Genomic DNA, 18,437 nt, shown 5'->3' on the forward strand with positions numbered 1-18,437 from the left:
AGAACAGGGAATGTCAGATCTGGGAGGGGCCTTAGAACAGGGAATGTTAGGGCTAGGAGGGAAGGGATGGCCTTAGATGGCTTAGTCTCATGGCCCAGTGAGGGGCCATATCTTGTCCGATTGCTCAGCCAGTGCCTGCGTGGCAGGGCAGGGAGAGCTCTTTCCACTGCCGGCTGCTTCTCGTCAGTCCTGCTCTGAAGTCCCCCACGCATCAGCAGTCTTCCCTCTTTAACATTTTTTTCTCAGAATCTATAGAACAGCATAGAGGACCCAGCAGAGCCCTTCCTGAACAGCCTCCAAGTGGACTAAGTTTCTCAATCTGAGAGACTTGTCAAGGGTCCATGGGGGGTTTGGAACCTGAGGGTAGTTCCAGGGTGAGGCGGCAAGCACCCTCGTTTCTTATTCTAGCACATGGGAAGCCTTATTCTTTTCCTTCCTTCATTCCTTCTCTCTCTGTCTGCCTTCCTTCCACAGGCTGCCGGGGAGAGGAGCAAGTCTGTGATTTTAGTAAAGAACCTCCCTGCAGGGACACGGGCCTCTGAGCTGCAGGAGATCTTCAGCCGCTACGGCAGCCTGGGCCGCGTACTGCTGCCCGAGGGAGGCATCACGGCCATCGTGGAATACCTGGAGCCTCTGGAAGCCAGGAGAGGCTTCACCAGCCTGGCCTATTCCAAGGTACACTCCTCACCAGGGAGTCTGGAGCAGTGAGCCGCCTTCTGCTTCTGAAGGAGCTCGGTGCACCAGGTCTGGACCTCGGTTCAGATCCTCCCTGGAGCTCTTAGTGTCTGAGTGACCTTGGGTGCTTCCCCTGTCTGGGCCTTCTTGTCCTCATGTGTAAGGAAGGGGTTGGACCAGACTGTCTCTGAAGGCCCTTCCGGCTCACGCAAAGCCCGGTTCCTTGCATCCTCCCAGGAACCCGCTGCTAATACCCTCATTTGACAGATGGGGAAGCTGAGACTCAGAGAGGAGGAGTAATTTGCCCAGGATCACGGAGCTAGTGGATGTTGGAGGAAAGATTTGAACCCGTGTCTTTCTTATTGCTAAGTCCATCAGTCTGTCCTGTGTCCGACACTGTACACCTCTGTGGTGCAGTGTGTGTAGTGGTGTATGTGTCATGCGCACACCAAGCAGAGCAGTCACCTTCCCCTGAACTGCTTTATAAGAGTTCAGAGCCTTCTCTGACACTTTTCACGGGTGTCATTAAAATTACTAATGACAGTCATGTCTTGGAAGACATGCGTGAGTCTCACAGTAGGACAGATCTTGAAAGAGAAGCTTCTCCCTTCTGCTGTCCCTCTGTGGGGGCGAGGCTCCTCGAATAACACCTTAGCACAATGCGTGGCACATAGTAGGGGCTCAGCATTTGTTGATTGATTTCCCTGTTCCTCCCTCTCTGGGAGACACTTCCCAGTTCTTCCTTCCCAATGTCTCTCTGTCTGTCCATCCTTACAGTTCCATGATGTTCCCTTGTATCTGGAATGGGCACCAATGGGGGTCTTCTCTGGCCACCTCCCTCAGACCAAAGAACAAGATGACAAACCTGGAGGAGAAGAGGCAGCTCAGACTGAGGCTGGTAAGAGTGGGAGCCTGAGGTCAGGGCGTCAGGCTGGGGCGGGGGTTTCCTCAGGGCTCCCCGAGATTCGGCTTCAGCGTAAAGCTTCGGTGTTCCTTGTTCAGCATCTGGCTTCTCTCTGCTCTTGGGGTAAGAAGAGAGAAAGCCATCCTGACGAGGTTTAGGGATTCCTCCCCATCCTCCCCTGGCCCTGTGATCTCCTCCGCACGTACGTTCCCTCCAAGAAGGAGGAAGAGGAGGAAGAGGGGGCAGATCCCAACCTGCCTGTGCCCGCCCATCCCGTGGGACTCCAGTCCTTGTGCTCCTCGGGCTCTCCCCAGGATTTCTTCCCAGTGGGTCGGCTCCTCTCTTGCTTTCTTCTGCCTCCCAGAGCTGCCCGTCAGTCAGTTATTCCCCCTCCTCACCTCATGACTGGCCGTCTTCTTTCCCACCATTCTTGGCTGACAAACTTCCTTCATTCTCTTCCCCGTTCCCTGCCTGTCAGGTGTAGCAGCCTCCTGTCAGTACAGGGGCTTCATTTGGCATATCTCAGCATTCAGCCCTTCCACTCGTGGCTACGGCATAGAGTTCCTAGTTTTCCAGGATCTCCCAGCCCTTCCCGACGCGCTCGCTGCCAGCCCTCCTTTCATCCCTTCTTTGCCTGGCTTTGTAAGTTGCTTTAGGCCAGAACCTTGATTGCCTGCTGGCCAGTTTTCTGGTTCTGAGTGTCTCAGCCCTTTGCGGGGCTGGTTTTGGGAGGAGAGACATGGAGCCCATTTCTGGGCCCGTCGGAGTTTGCTTAGATCCTTCAGGAGCTCCAGCACCCTCCTGAAAAAGCCCCGGCCAACCTCCAGGGTTCTGCCAGCCAAGCACGAGGGGGCACAGGTCCTTCTGAGTGCCAAGGGCTTTGAGTGCCAACTCAGCATTACCTGCCAGAACATCCTAGAGAGCTGTTGAACAGGTAAGGAAACTGAGGTCCTGAATGGAGAGAGAGCCTCGATTCAAACCCAAGCTCTCCTCTGGATCAGATCCTGCCTCTTCCCTTACCTCTGCTCCTCTGTTTCGCCATCTAGAGAGTGGAGAGAGGAGGAAATCCCAGCATCTGCTCTCAAACACAGTGGAGAGAACCCCCTGTAAGCATCAGAGCATTATGGAAATACTGGCTTTTGTTACACAGTCCCTTAGATGGCTCCCAAGCTCTTTTGTGTCGAAATCTGGTTTTTTTCCTATAGAAGTCAAAGATAAGAATTTCTCTCCTTCCTTTTCTCCCTTACAAAATGTAAGCACCCAAAGGTGACTCAATTTCCCCCAGATTGCTCCAGTAATAGTTTTCAGGGGTCCTACTCCCAATCCGGTGGTCTACCTGAGTTCCATCCTGAGTAGGATCTCATGTTTTGGATCATTATCCTTTGATTACATTTTTGGAGGGAAGGTGATAACAAAGACCTGGCTTAGTGTTAGGATTATTCAAAGACACTCCACCAAGTTTCTGCTGTCTTTAAGGGGCTGGGAGTTCTTAGCTGTATTTCTCTCCCAGGACAGCCACAGACTTGAATACTGTCCATTCCCATCAGGTCTTGGTCCCCAGATTCCTTCCTGTGTGAACGAGGGCGCTCTGGTATTCCCCAGAAGCCTGGATCCAAAGCTCAGGAGATTTCCTCTAGCTGCCTGCCTTCCTTACTCTGGCTGTCTGTGGCTGGACCAGAGCCCTCTTGGAAATCCAATTTGGACTGGGTCCCACCTGCCCGAGGGAGGAATGCTTGTTGACATAAATGCTTTTCAAACACACTAGCAGTCCAGGTGTTAAATCAGGCAGTAGCATTTCATTGAGATCAGAGCTACCATGATACCAACCCTCGGGCTGGGAGGCTAGATTAAATGACCTCGCAGATCCTTTCTTCAATTACTTCAGGGTGTTGAAGGCAACCAGGATTACTTTCTTCAGCCTAACCGTCTTTTTGGTGTTATTAACCCAACTAAGTTAGGTACCAGTGACCTAGAATAGTCCTAATCTGAACTAGAAGGCTAGGTGACCCCAGGATAGGCCTAGGATGTGAGTGGTAGTACCTTAAGTATTAAACTTCAGCCTGTAGAGTTTTATGAATGTTTTGTGGCTTAATAGATAGAGGGCTGACCTCAGAACTGGTAAGACCTGGGTTCAAATCCTGCCTCTGATACATGTTGATTCTGTGACCATGGACAAATCACCTACACCTTAAGTGCCTTGGGCAACCCACTCAAACTGTTAAGTGGCTGAGAAGCTGCCAACCTGCAGTGATTGTAGAGGGAATTTGCAGTGAAGTAAAACAGGTCCAGGCCCTCCCCCTACCCTATCTGAATGTAAGGCTACAGGATGCTGGCCTTGGAGTTAGGTAGATTTGGCAGTGGTCGAGAGCTCTGAATTTGGATTCAAAAGACCTGAGCTCAAATAACAAACCCTGTCACTTACTTACCTTTTGACCTTGGGCAAGTCATCTGACCTCTCTCTGTTTCCTTTTCTATAAAATGAAAGGGCTGGTCTGTGTCCTTTGTAATCCTGTCCACCTCCAGGGCTCTGATTCTGTGATCTCACTCTGACACTGAATGACCCAGAGCAAATTGCTGAACCTCCAGTCCCTTAAGGCATCGACAAGCCACAGCTTACTTAGGTTTAAGCCAGGCAGTGAGTGCTGTAGTCCAAAGAGTACTCGTTTTTGCATCTGGGGACCTAGGTTCCAATCCCAGCTCTGCCACCTCAGGCACATCACTTTCTTTCTTTCTTTAGGTCTCCGTTTCCTCAAAAAGAAGCAGTTGGATTAGATGACCTCTAAGATCATTTCCAGCTCTAAATTCAGGATCTTAAGAGTAAAAAAAAAAAAAAGACAAAATGAAACAGTCACTGCTCTCAAACGACTTACACTCTACAAGAAGGAGCAAGCCTACCTAGGAAAGCAGGCTTGGCCCGTGATACATGAGAGTCTGTAAGAATGTGTGAGAGGACTTTTGATTTTGTCCTTCTGTGAGAGGGTATCAAAGTCAGAGCTGGCTGGCCCTGGGATATGGGTGGCAGTATCTTCAGGCTTAGAACAGGAGAATGTAGAACCCTTCCAGGATAGAAGGTAGGACTCAGGACTTAGAGGATCCCGTGAAGAATTCAGAGCCAGTACTTCAGCAATAACAACAAATCAGAGTTGAAAAGACAGAAGGAAAGACAGGACTGATACATCCCTCATCCTGGCTCTGTGTGTTTGTGTGTGTGTGTGTGTGTGTATGTGTTTTCCATTCCCACAAGGGAACGGAATGTGTTTTCCATTCCCTAAGCCTCATTGAGGGGCTGAGTGCGAGCATAGCAGCAGTTATTTGAACAATGGAACGGAAGGCAGCAGGGATTGAGGGGGGGTGTGAGACCAGCTGATCTTGTGGATTGCGGGTCACAGAGCGGTGTGTGTCTGTGTTAATTTCAAGGCCCAGTGCGTCCCTTGTGCGGGTGAATTCCCACAGCTCAGATCTCAAGGACGTGGCCTTTCTTCTATATATATATAGTCTTCTCCCCCTCGGCCCCTCCACTTTCTGCCCTTCCTCCCCTACCCTGGGGCTTTATATTATCTCCTCTGGCCAACGATGGTCCCGACATGCCGATTCCACAAGGAAGGGCGAAGGCCAAGGAAGTTTTGTCTCCATCCCCACGGCCAGATTTTCCCAGAAGCCAAAAGGAGTGTATTTTGCTGGTGGGTGGTGGGCGTATGTAGGATTTTTTTTAATTATTCTTTTTTTCCTCCCCAGAAAAGCTCTGCTGTTCTGTGCATCAGTCCCAGGGGAGGGGGACAGCTTGTTTTATCTCCGCATAACCGAGACCCTCACCTCCAGATAAAGGGCTCAGAGTTGGGGGAGGTCGTGGAAAGCTGCTTGCGACTGATAACAGTCTTTTCTGTCAGCCCTGGGCACAGAGTGCCGGGGAGGCGGCAGTAAATTCCTCAGTCTGATTACAATACCACCCCATGTGGCTGTGCGTGACCGCATTTCATTGTGCTAACTACAGATGGAGGCATATTTTCCAGGGTCTCCCAAACCTCCCCCTCCCCCGCCTTGCACACACACACACACACACACACACACACACACACACACACACACACACACACACACACACACACCCCCACCCCTTTAAATCTTCCTCCTTCGTGGTTTCCTCTTTCTGGGGCATGATGAATTTGCTGGCAAAATGTTTGCTGCTTGAGAACTTAAAGATTATTTTTTCCCTTCTATCTTTGCCGAGGTAAATGCCGCTCCTCCCTACTTTGGCCAGGAGCAGGCGGCTTTGAAAACTGTCTTCTGGCTTGCTCAGTCTCCATCGTTCTCCAGTTCCAGGTGTTAGATAATTAGAGCAATGGTGGCGTTCTGGGGCTCAGCAGTAGATAAGACTTAGGAACATGGGTCTAGAGCCAGGGGAGACCTTCGAGGTCATCTGGTCTAAGTTTCTCCTTTGACAGGTAAGGAAAGGAAGCCCTAGGCAAGTGAAGAGATTTGGCCAAGGTCTCACACCTAGTAGGTGGTAAAGCCAGAATTCAAACCCAGGTCCTTTGATACCTCTTCCCACTGTCCCACACTGCCTCTGCATCCTTGTCGCATCTTTCCCTCCGACTCCTCTTTTACATTAATCCCATTCCTTTCCATGGAAGGAGCCAGGCTTGGGAATGAGTGGCCAGGAAGGCTTCCTATTTCTGGCAAGTCAAGCCTTTGCTGCTCCCTTTGGTGAGTTCTGGTGGACATTTTAACAGAAGCAAGTCAGCACATCCCAGAGTTATCGAGCTGTTAGGCACCTTCCACATCATCTGGTCAGACATTCCCAGAGTTGGATGGGGGTTGGGGCATGTTCTCTTCTCCAGCGTCCCTGAAAGGTCTTCTGGCCTCCACTTGCAGACCCCCGGTGTGGGGGAGCCCCCGGCTTCAGTCCCTCAGTAAGTCCTTGTTTCAGCGTTGGAGGGGCCTTCCTTCCACTGACCCCAATCTCCCACCGGCCTTTATTTTCTGGTTGAGGGAACGGCTTGCTCCGGGCCACACAGGTGGCAAGGAGCACAGCTCCAATGTGAAGTCTCCCTTCTGACTCCAAGTCTTCCACATGGGACTCCGCACTCCCACAGTGCAGAGAGAGTTTGGATGCCTGGCCATGCTGTGAACAGGGCTGGATTCCTGACTTGTGTTAATTGTATTCTGGAGGCTTATGTTGCCTCTGTTTTAAAACGCAAATGTCACACTGAGACCAGTGCTCAGCAGCAGTTCTGTTTGGGGCGGAGTGAGTCAGGACAGTGCTGTTTGGGAAAGCCTTGGCCGTGTTAGTGGCAGGATGGACCAGGAACAGGACAAGAATTTATGGCCAGTTTGCTTTTTGGGCCTACTGCATGTAGCCCTCGCTCTCATACTTCTGGAGGTCATGGGACTCCCCCAGACTTCTTTATCTGCTTCCTAGGCTAGATCTAGACCTGCAAGGGACGTCAGAGGCCATCTAGGCCAAACCCCCCACTTTACAGACGAGGAAACTGAAACTCAACAGGAAGATAAAGCAACTCTCCCAAGGTCACATACATTGTCAGAGGCAGGATTTGAACTCAGATCTCTGACTATAAAGCCAGTGGTTTTCTCCACTGGTTTTCCTCCTCAGTCCTAGAACAAGTGGCCATGGTCTGCTGGTGGGGCTTCTGGCTCCTCCCAAGTAAATTGTGCTCAGCCATACCAGGTGGGGATAAATGATCCTCCCCCTCCTCTTTCACCCTATGATTTTTCTATTTTGAATTCTCTCTCTGAGCCCTTGGTGGGTCTGACTTGCTGGTGTGAATGAGCCCCTAGTCCACTCATCCTTGAGGTTTGTGGCTGGGCCATCTTGAGGTTGTTAAGATCCTGGAGGTTAGGGGCTGCCCCTCCTCTGCAGAGCCATGGCTGGTGTGAAAGGTGGGGAGGGGACCTTGGGCTCACTAGGGCTTGGCCCACCAGAACACTTCCCTCTGCCCAGACTCTGGCAGGGCCTAGTAAACTGCTAAGTAAGCTGGAGTGTGGGGCCCTAGCCACATTCTGACATGATCATCTTAAGTCTGGCCGCTGAGTAACAGACATTTTTGCCCAGTGAAGCCCAGGAAAAATGGTTCCTGAGGCATGAGGCTTACACCTTGTGGAGAAATTAGTGCTCCTGATTATATCATGAATCCTTAAAAAATTATAGACAGCATGATGTAGAGACTGAGGAAGTAGGTCTGGAGTCAGGGAGGCTTGGGGTTTTGTCTGTCCCACTTCAAACACATACTAGCTCTATGGAGTGAGACACTTAGCCTCTGAGGGCCTCATCCTCATGCATCAAATGAGAATGATAAAATGTGTATTCATTAGCTGTTATGTACTAGCCAGGGATGGGGAACCTGCGGCCTTGAAGCTGCAGGTTTCCCTAAAGAAATAGAGACAGAAGTTAAACAGTTCCTACCCTAAAAGAGTCATGGGGATAACATCACTCTTAAGAGTTAAGAGTATAGGACAGAAATGAAGACGGCCTGGGCTATCACTGGTCTAGGGAACTTCCTGAGGAGGCAAGGCCCTTTAGTAGTGCTGTTTGGCACCTTCTTTGCAATTTATCCAGTGCATCATCATTGAATGACTTTCCCAGGGTCATATAGCCAATATGGAATAGGGGCGAGACTTGAACCCAGACCATCCTAGCTCTCTTGTCATTGTGCCAAGCTGATTCCTCATAGAAGAGAGTTGTTGCTATTCAGTTATTCAGTTGTATCTGACTCTGTGTGACCCTGTGGATCGTGCTGTCTGTGGTAGTTTTCTTGGCAAAGGTACTGGAATGCTTGGCTATTTCCTTCTCCCATATAAGAGAATATATGGGCTGAATTCATAGTAATAGTAGCTTGGAGGGTGAGATAGAGCCTCATGTAGAAGATGATGCAAGCTGCACCTGGAAGAAAAATAGCTGTTCTAAGAGATGGAAGATAGAAGGGCATGCGTTCTAGGCACGGTGAGGGGAGTGACCTGTACAAAGAAGCAGAGAAGACAGCTGGAATGTGGCATAGGCTATTTTTCTGAATTCATGAAGAGGTGTGGAATGTCCTGAGCCTGGAAGGGTAGGCTGGGGACAGAGCAGGAAGGGGCTGTGCCCAACAGAAGAGCTTACCCTTGATCCCAGAGGCAGTGGGGAGCCCCTGGAGTTGATGGAGCAGGGGAGTGACGTGGGCTGGACTGTACTTAGGGGAAATGCCTTAGGCAGCTATTGTGGAGGATGAACTGTAGAGGGTGGAGGCAGGGGGTCCACTTTGTAGGCCTTCACCATCGCCCAGGAGAAAGTTGATGAGGGCCTGAGCCAGGGACCCAGAAATTCACTGGATCCTAGCACTAATCCAGAAAGGCAAAGGTAACGTAACCTTTCATCACCTCATCTCCTGCCTCGGTATCCCTTTCTCCCCTCACGACCACCAGTCCGACATTTTGCTGCATAGAGTACATCATAGACCTTAAAATGCCAGAAAAACATGAGCTGTTATTCTCCTGTCTGATTTTGTTTCTGCCCCTCTGCTGCTTTGAGTAACTGTTGTTGTAAAATCATTTAAACAGTAATGAATTCTCTTCCCTTCTTTCCGCATTTGGATTCCTAATACAAATGGCTTTGATGGAGAGCCCCTCATGGGGCAAACTGTATGTGGGGCTTGTGGGGGAGGGGGCAGGGAGAGACGCTTTTATGGGGAAAATGCAAATTTTCTCTTTTTTCCCCTCTGCGTATGTACATGTATGCGCGTGTGCGTGTTCACCTTTGAGGCAGAGAGATGGAAGGCTGTGTGTTCAGCTGATATTAAAGAGACACCATTATCACTGTTGCAGTTTCCATTAAAGGATAAAAAGGCTGTTTCATGACTAAACCCTTGAAGATTAATTAGGACTTGACTGTATTAGGATTCTGTTTTAAAGGACTGATGGGGGTGGGGGGTGCTCTGCAAGAGAGAGAATGCAGTTGACTTGAACCCCCCGAGAAGCTCCCTTCACTCCTGCAGAGGTTTGAAATGTCATTCATAAGGGTGTGTGCAGGACGCAGGAAGTCTCCCCATCAGCTCTGGGAACTGGGATTGCCTGGTGTTCCCTAAGTGTTAAACTGGGATAGCCATATGGGGGGGGAGGGTCAGGCGGCCATCCTTCCCCTTGACCTTGTTGGCCCTGGCCACGCTCAGCTACCACTGAGCCATGGCCAGTTAGAGTCTTCGTGAAGCTGCCCAGACACAATCCCAGAACGTGTCTGCCTTGGAAAGGGCTCCGAACTGTGTTTTCGGTGCTTACCAGGAGGTCTAGCCCAGGTGGAACAGGAGCTGAGTCCCCTTGGGAAGGTTCATGGCAAAGGACAAGGGAGGTTTACTTAGCATAGGGGAAGCAGACGTCGTGACTGCCCGGGTCCTCGGCCTGTTAATGTATTCCCTCTCTGACCCTTTGTTCTCTCGTGATGTATGTTAGATGCACAGAGATCAGTGAGTCCCAGGAGTCAAAGAAGATTTGGTTTTTGTCCTGTCTCTGCCACCGACTCTTTGGGTGACCAAGGAACTCCAGTGTTCCTTGTTACCGGCAGCATCAAGTACAGAACCCTTTGGTCCCTGAAGCCCTTTGTCCCCCGGACCCTCTGCCCTTCCACTGCCCAGTGTGTTCTCTTGGGTCCAGTGACCTGACTCCTGGCCCTTCCATCTCTTGGCTCTGGGCATGTCCCCGTGCTGTCCCCCATACCTGGACTGCTCTCACTCCTCATCCTGGCTTCCTTCAAGTCCCAGCTAAAGTCCTGCCTTCTCAAGAAGTCTTTCCCATTTCTTCTCAATCTTAGTGCCTTCCCTCATGGACCAGCTCCGATTTATCCTGTGTATATCTTATTTTTACGTAGTTGTTTTCATGTTGTCTTCCCCATTGGACTGTGAGCCCCTGCAGAGCAGGGATGGTTTTTGGTCTTTCTTTGTATACCCAGCACCTAGCATAGTAGGCTCTTTGAATTGACCTGACCTGGGATAATTCACCTCACTGAGTCTCCATTTCCTTATCTAACAAATGAAGTAGTTAGACTTTTGTTTCTTCTTCTACCACGTGTGACTCTTCTTGGGGTTTTCTTGGCATGGATACTGGAGTTATTTGCTATTTCCTTCTCCAGCTCATTTTACAAACAAGGATCCTGAGTTAAACAGAGTTAAGTGAGTTGCCCAAGGTCACATAGCTAGTAAGTGTAATTCAACTATATGGCCTCTAAAACCCCTCCCAGCTCTGACTTTCCATGTTCTAAGGCCCCTCCCAGCTCTGACACTGTGTTCTGAAGCCCCTCCCAGCTCTGATATTCCTTGCTCTAAGACCCCTCCCTTCCCTGACTTTCTCTGTTCCAAGGCTCCTCCCAGCTCTGACATTCTCTTCTTAAAATTCTTTTAGCCATAAAGTGAAAGTGCCCCTAAACTTTGGTTTCCAGGCTTAGCCCAGTTCTTCATTAATCTGAGGGACCTAAATGCTAGCTGTCACCCTGGGAACCCTGATCCTTCGTGGAATCATAATCCCAGGCTTGCAGTAGGAGAAGGCCGGTTACATGTGGTATTGTACTTACTGTGTGGAGTGGCCCGCAGTGACCCAGCCTTGTCACTCTAGTAATTTGTAATCTAATGGCACTTATGCAGATGATAATGCGGCCAAAGGAGACAGAAATGTAAAAGTAGCATTTCAGTAAATCTACCATCTCCCCATTGTGGTCCTCCCTCCTTTGGGGCACCTCCATCTTCTCAGCCTAGGTCCATGCCCTCCACAGATTTCCGTCTTCTGCTGGAGGCATCTTGATGCTTTCAGAGTACCAGTTGGGACCCTGGGGCTTCCCGTCTGTTATCCCTCACCCTCACCACATCACCCACCCACCTCCTTTTTTATTGTGCCTTTCCTCAGCTATATCCCTTCCCTGCTTCTCATGGTGCAATCTTCATTAAAGATGTGAGGCAGCCTGGTGGTGCCCGCCATGGCCTTTCTGTTGCCTCTTGGGTCTCTAGGAAGCTTCTATTCCTCACAGAATGTGATGCTTCTGCCTTTCAGAACAATGCAGCATCCTCGGGGGAACATACCTGTTGAAAAGATAGGATAACACATGGACATAACTATACAATGTACAGGTCAGGGATGATTATGTCCCGGAGCTCATTGGGAAGAGAGGAATGGTCAGGAGGCATTCAGACCAGATACCTAGGAGAATATGCAGAGTCTCTTCTATGTAGAATGATTTGGAAGAAGAAGTTTTGAGGTGGGCCTTGGAGAAGGTTGAAGGGGAGGAACAGAGTAAATTTGTGGGAGAGTTAACTGGCCCATCTGGACCACAGCCCAGTTGTTCCATCTGATGCCAGACGCTGTACTGAGATGTCCAACATCTGTTGTGCTTGAGTTGGGGGGTTCTTACAGAGGAAGAATAAACAGAGGCAGGTAGACCACAGTCACTGGGACTGGGTGACTCATGTCCACCCCCCAGCCCTTTGTGACCCCCATCAACACACAAGGTCCTTTGACCCTTCACCTACAGAAAATGTTTTGTACCCATAATCTCTTTCACAGACCTTCAGGGTCTTTATCAGGAACATGGATGGAATGGGATATCGATTTGGTTCAGAGAGTATTTTGATTTTCCAAGTTTATTCTGGTTCAGTGGTTCTGGAGAGCACATAGCTTTGAGTCTTTTCTGCACTAGTTTAGTGGGTGGCTTCCCCTCCCCCCTTATCCCATCTCTGGACCGTTAGACTTCTTGCCTAGAAGGCCCTTCTTCTTCCTTCTGGCCCTGTGGAATCCCTAGGTTCCCTCCAGACTCATCTCAAGTGCTACTTCCTGCTGGAAACCCATCCTCTGAGGCTTTTTCCCCTTACAGAAATTACTTTGTATATCTCTTGCATTGACTTATCTTGTGTTTTCTCTGATAGAATTTAAGTTTCTTAAACACCATGTGACTAGGTTATTACTTTGTCGGAGTCTATACAAGGTAATTATTAGAGGACATCCAGAAAGGCCTTATGTAGGAGAATGGAGTGTTCAAGGAAGACTAGTACCTCTTGTGTGAGGGCTTGCCAAGCGCTTTTCAGAATTGCTCATTTGCCTTTGGGGTCCACCTTCACCCAACTCTCACCTATGGCTCCAAGAAGCTGGAGCATGCCCAACAGCTACACCTCGGTAAACCATCTCAGCAGACGGGTTAAACCAAGTTGAGGGTAACCAATGGGCCTTTGACCCATTGCTGAGTTAGAAGAGTGTCTGCCCCTAGCATGTGAACAGTTCCCTCGGCAGACTGGACGGATGAGAATAATTTGTTCCAGTGGCCTTGAAGGCAGTGCCAAGGTCATCTGTATCTTGGGCCATCCTGACTTTTGTCTTGCCGCTGGACTTCAGTGATTCTGGAAAAGAGAGTGAGACTGACACCTTTGTGCCACTCTGCCTCACTTAAATCCAATTCACAAGCAAGTCAAGACACTCTTAGAAAAAGCAGGACAAAACAACCACAACAGTGTAGAAATGGCACCTGGCCCACCACCTCCTCCTCCTCCTCCTCCTCCTCCTCCGTTTGTCTCTATCTGCCCCTTCTCTCTCTACCTCTCTCTTGTTCTTCCTTCTCCCTTTCTCCCTGCCACTCCCTTCTTCTCTCTGTCTCTGTCCCTTCTCTTTTTCCCTCTATCTCCCTTCCTCTGTTTTTTTATCCTTCCCTCCTTTTCTCTCTTTTTTCCCATCTCTTTTTCTCTCACCCTGTCACTTTCCCTCCCCACCCTTCTCTCCTTCCCTCCCTTTTTCTCTCCCCCCTTTCTCTTCCTCCTTCCGTCTCTGTCCCTTCTCTCTCCCTCTTTTTCTCTGTTCTTTCTTGATCCCTCTCTTCCCCTTTCTCTCTGTCTCTCCCCCTTCCCTCTGTCTGTCTTTCTCTCCCTCTCTGTCTCTCCCTCCCTCCCCACCTGCTTCTCTTTGTCTCTCTCCCTCCTGCCCGCCTCTCTCTGCCCCCTTAATCTCCCACCACTCCACTAGAATAAAAAAGAAAAAGCCCTTAGAACAAATATACTGAGTCAGGATCTTGGTCTGCATTTTGCGCCACCTGTCCCGCCCCATCCTCATCAGTGGCGCTGTCGCTGGTCATTGCGTTGCCTTTAGGTGTCATGGTTGCTGTGTCCCTGCTCTCCTGGTTCTGCTTCCTTCCCTCTGCATCAGTTCCTTCAGGTCTGCCCAGGTTTCTCTGCAGCTCCCCCTTTTGTCTTTCTGGACATGCCACGATGTGTTCAGCCATTCCTCAGTATTTGGGTCCCCTCTTTGCCAGCACAGAAAGAGCTGCTATAAATAGTTGGGTTCATGTGAATCTTTCTCTGATATCGTTGGAGTATCACATTAAACCTTTGGGGTACATTTTTCTGGTTGGCCTCTTCCTTCTCCCATCCCCCACTTCTTCCTTTATCTCTTAGAAGTAGCTGTAATTCTTCATTATCATCCCTTTGTCCGTGGCTTCTTTCTTTTACTTTTGCTCCAGAGTCTGCCTCAGTCCCAGATAACTAGTAATCAATTCCTGGAACACAGCCATGCGCCTCCCAAGGAAGGGTTGGAGTGAATGGGGTGAGTGGGGGGGGTGGTCATCAGAGCTTCCCGACCAGGCATGCTAACAAGCATTCTCTCCTTGGCCCTGAGCCCCTTCTCACCCAGGCCTACCTCAATCCCCCTGCCACTCATCCACATTAACCCTTTGACCACCATAACACTGATCTCTTTTTGTTTGGGGTTCAGGGCCGGATGGCGAAACTACAGAAAACACACAAGAGAAAAGAGCAGCAGCCCCGGAAGAGGAAGAGGACGATGAAGATGAAGAAGACGAGAGTCTTCCCGGGTGTACTTTGTTCATCAAAAACCTCAATTTCTCCACAACAGAGGAGACATTGAAAGAAGTGAGTAATTTGTTGGCAGAGAGGGAGAAAGTGGGGTTGAGAACGTCCATGAAGGTCACTTGGTACTAAGTGGGGTCATGCGCTCCCCATCACAGGGAGGATTCAAGCAGCGGCTAACTGATCATCTGTCAGGGATGCTGTCCAGAGGATTCCTAGAAAGTTGGGCTAGAGATGAGGCGTCCCATATTGACCTTCCTTGAGTTCTCTGACCTCAGGCAAGGTGTTCACCCCTCTGGGCTTCAGCCTGGATGGCCTCTAAGGTCCACTCCATCCCTTTGCCTGTGACTGTGACATCCTGTGGTACCTGGGCATTCTTCTTCTTCTTGAGCCTTCCTTCCATTGACCCTGGAAAGGCTTCCCCTCGTCTCATAACCAGTCCCTTCCATCCAATGGGGTCACCTGCTGCTTAGCCCACCCTCCCGTTTCTGGATCAACTTTGGGACTCGTAGGGCGGTCAGGCCCAAGTCAGGCACTGCCCCTGTAAAAGAGGTGACGTCCTTCCAGGGCCGAGGTTCTCATTCTCCTCAAGCCTCCCTCGTGTGTCCTGTCTGGCCAGGGGGGCCTTAGATGAGGGATTCTCATTTGTTCTAATTCCACAAGCACCAATGATGTGCACTGCCAATCCCTCGAGGAGCACTTATTAAGTGCCTACTGTGTGCTCAAGTCTCGGTCGTAGAAATAGAGTGAAAGATCCTGCCCCCAAAGAGCCTTATGGACATAGACCCACCCATCCATTGCAATAACAATTAACCACTTTGCAAACCCGATATTCATGCTGAATAGCTGTTACTATTGCATTTGATAAAATAGAAAACCCATAAACTGCACATACAAGGGGACCTGGTGGCTGGGGTGGGGGGACCAGGAAGGGCCTCCCCAGAAGATAACTCTTGAGCCGTGAAGGAAGCTGCCGTTACAAGAGGCAGAGATGAAAAGGGACAGCAGGGGCAAAGGCCTGGAGATGGGAGAGCCATGACTCCATGTCTCATCTCTGGGCCTGAGTATGTGAGGAAGAGCCAGGATGTGAGCTTGGCTGGACTGGAGAGCTCATGATGGAGCTGGGCCATGAGCGGCTTTGGGGCCAAACAGGGGAGTTTCCATTTGTACTTCAAAGTTGGGGAGCCCCTGAAGTCTGGAACACAGTGATGATGCGACCAGACCTGCTCTTCCCAGAATCCCCTCAGCAGGTTGTGCGGAGGCTGGATTGAGCACAATCCAGTTGGAGAGAAGCCGTGTGCTTGAGACACGACTAAGGAGCGAGTAGATACTGGGCCGTGATTGCTGAGGGGCTTACCCTGACAGGAGACTTGTTGGGTTTCAGAGGAGGAGAGACCACTGTAAGTGGAAATCAGAAGAGGGGGCCTCCAGGGCGCATGTTGTCCAACCCCCTCATTTCCTTGGGCTCATTGATTCAGAGCAGGAAATGATCCTCTGGGCCATCAAGGCCGACCCTCTCATTTTACAGATGAGGAAACTGAGTCCCAGAACTAGTAAGCGCGCCTGAAGTAGATTTTGAATCTGAGTTGTCCTGATTTGAATTCCAGTGCCCCAGTGTGCAGCGCGGACTCTGTTGCTTGGGGGGGGGGGGGGGGGGCTCAAAGACCTTACAGTCAGAACATCACAAGGGGCATGGGAGCTGGGTGCCTCACCTTGGGGCTCCTCAGAGTCCTTGCCAGGTGCATTGTAGGGATTTTCTGGAGGTAATGACTGGAGTAGATGGCCCCTGGGCCACCTTCAAACTCTGGTCCTTGAAACTGAGGCTGCCAGAGGAGGAAACGAGTTCAGCTCAAGCCTTGCCCTCAGAGGATGGCAAGGAGAGGAGGGCCTTCGGGTGAAGGCAGCAAGGTGAGCCATTGGAGGGCCAAGGGCTCAGGTTCCTTCCCACAGCCAGGACACCTTGAGAGGCAAGGACTCACTGTGCGGGAGAGCCTGAGGTTGTCCCAACACCGAAGGCCTTTCTGTCTTTATGCCGCCTTGCAATCCGCTCATTGGCTCAGGTGCCTTCCCCGCCCGGTCGTGTATGGACATGTTAGCATGTCCCAGGTAACCTCCACCAACGCCGTGATCCAGTGGTTTCTTACCTTTATTTATGTCATGGGCCCCTTGGGCAAACTGGTGAAGGAGCCCTCCTCAGAGTAAGGTTTTTAAATACACACAATAAGATACACAGGATACCAAAGGAGACCAGTTACTCTAATGAAATACAGAGGGAGTTGGGTAGTACAATGGGCCTGGAGGACCTGAGCTCAAATCCAGCCCCAGATACTTGCTAGCCTTGTGACCCTGGGCAAGTCACTTCACCACTGTCTGCATCAGTTTCCTCTTCTGTCAAATGGGAATAATAAAAGCACCTCCCTCCCAGGGTTTTTGTGAAGATAAAAAGAGTTAATATTGGTAAAGTGCTTTTATAACTTAAAGCATTATGTAAATGCTATTATCATTTAAAAAACTAAGAACCGATTAAGAATGGCTGATCTAGAAGGATCTTGGTACTCATGGGATTGTGGAAGTAGAGAGGCCAGGTCGTTGTTTTACAGGTGAGCAAACTGAGGCCCAGAAAGGTGCCAGAAAGGATGGGAGTGGGCCTCTAGGCTGACCCACCTCCCCTTGCCATCCTCCTAATCCACCGTACCTGCCACTGAACCTCGCTGCCCCCTGATCCACCCGTCTGGTGCAGCAGATGTATTTAAAAATGTGTATCTGTTGGTGGCACATGGAGATGGCACCCAGCTTGGCACCCAGGCTCACACAGATGATCGGCAGCCTCAAACCCCAGGCCTCCCAGCCCATCCAGACCACACTGCCTTCCCTTGTCGAGATTCGGTGCTGCGGAGACCCTCCTTAAAAGAGGGTAAAAACCACTTTTTGTTCAGTTGTGTCCAACTCTTTGTGACCCCATGGACCATACTGGCTGTGGGGTGTTCTTGACAAAGATACTGGAGTGGTTTGCCATTTCCTTCTGCAGTGGATTAAGTCACACAGAGGTTAAGTGACTTTCCCAAGGTCATCTTCGTTCAATCGTGTCTGACTCTAGATAGTAAGTATCAAAGGCTGGATTTGAACTCAGATCTTCCTGACTCCAGGCCCAGCACTCTATCCACTGATCCACCTAGCTGCACGATAATTTTTGTTATTGTTCAGTCATGTCTGATTCTCCATGATCCCATTTGGGGTTTTCTTGGCAAAGATATTGGAGTGATGTGCCTTTTCCTCCTCCAGCTCATTTTCTAGATGAGGAAACTGAGATGGGCAGAGGTTAAGTGACTTGCCCAGGGTCACACAGCTAGTAAGTGTCTGAGACTGGATTTGAGCTCAGGTCTTCTGACTCCAGGCCCAGGATGGCTCTATCCTGTGAGCCATCTAGTGGTCCCTAAAAAAGAAAAAAAGAAAAGGAAAAAAAGGGTCAAAATCCCCTTTACTCCAAGCTGTCTATCACATGGTGCTACCCTGGGAAAAGTACTTAGTCTGCCTTCATCCCACTTTCTTCATTCTCAAAAGAGGAAGAAGTATCTCTGAGGGACAGTCTAAAGATTTTGGGGGTAGAATTTCTTACACAAAATGGGATTTGGGGTGGGGGACATGCTCCTAATTCCCATCATAGTATGGGCTTCTCCCTCCACCCTCCTTCCCCACCTCCCTCCTCCTTAGTGGGACTTTACAACCCAGCACACACCAATCAGTCGTTTATTGAGCCAGGCACCGTGCTAGGCACGGGGGATATTGGGCAGCTCGGGGCTCCAAAGTGCAGAGATCCCTGGGCCTGGAGTCGAGAGACCTGAGTTCAAATCCATTTCCAGACATTTACTAGTTAAGTGACCTTGAGCAAGTTACTTAACCTCTGCCTGCCTCAGTTTTCTCATCTGTAAAATGGGAGTAGTAACAGCACTTAACTTGTAGGATTGTTGTGAGAATCCAGGAGGAGAATGCACGTGAAGTACTGTCATCTTTAAAGCACTTTATAAATACTTCTTCTCTTTCTC

The 18,437-nt window shown here is 50.0% G+C and overlaps 1 protein-coding gene across 1 annotated transcript; it reads left to right on the plus strand.

Annotated features, from left to right (window-relative positions):
* Positions 1 to 128: 128 nt before the first annotated feature.
* On the plus strand, positions 129 to 15,665 carry LOC114034116 (probable RNA-binding protein 19; the record flags this gene model as incomplete). The annotated part of the gene is made up of 5 exons (XM_027849716.1): positions 129 to 182; positions 409 to 675; positions 1,453 to 1,573; positions 14,300 to 14,457; positions 15,468 to 15,665. Coding segments are annotated over 5 exons (798 nt in total), but the record flags the coding sequence as incomplete, so codon positions are not given.
* Between the last annotated feature and the right edge of the window lie 2,772 nt (positions 15,666 to 18,437).

The sequence above is a fragment of the Vombatus ursinus genome, unplaced genomic scaffold (genome assembly GCF_900497805.2).
Source record: "Vombatus ursinus unplaced genomic scaffold, bare-nosed wombat genome assembly UNPS02007997.1, whole genome shotgun sequence".
In the NCBI taxonomy this organism is placed as follows: domain Eukaryota; kingdom Metazoa; phylum Chordata; class Mammalia; order Diprotodontia; family Vombatidae; genus Vombatus; species Vombatus ursinus.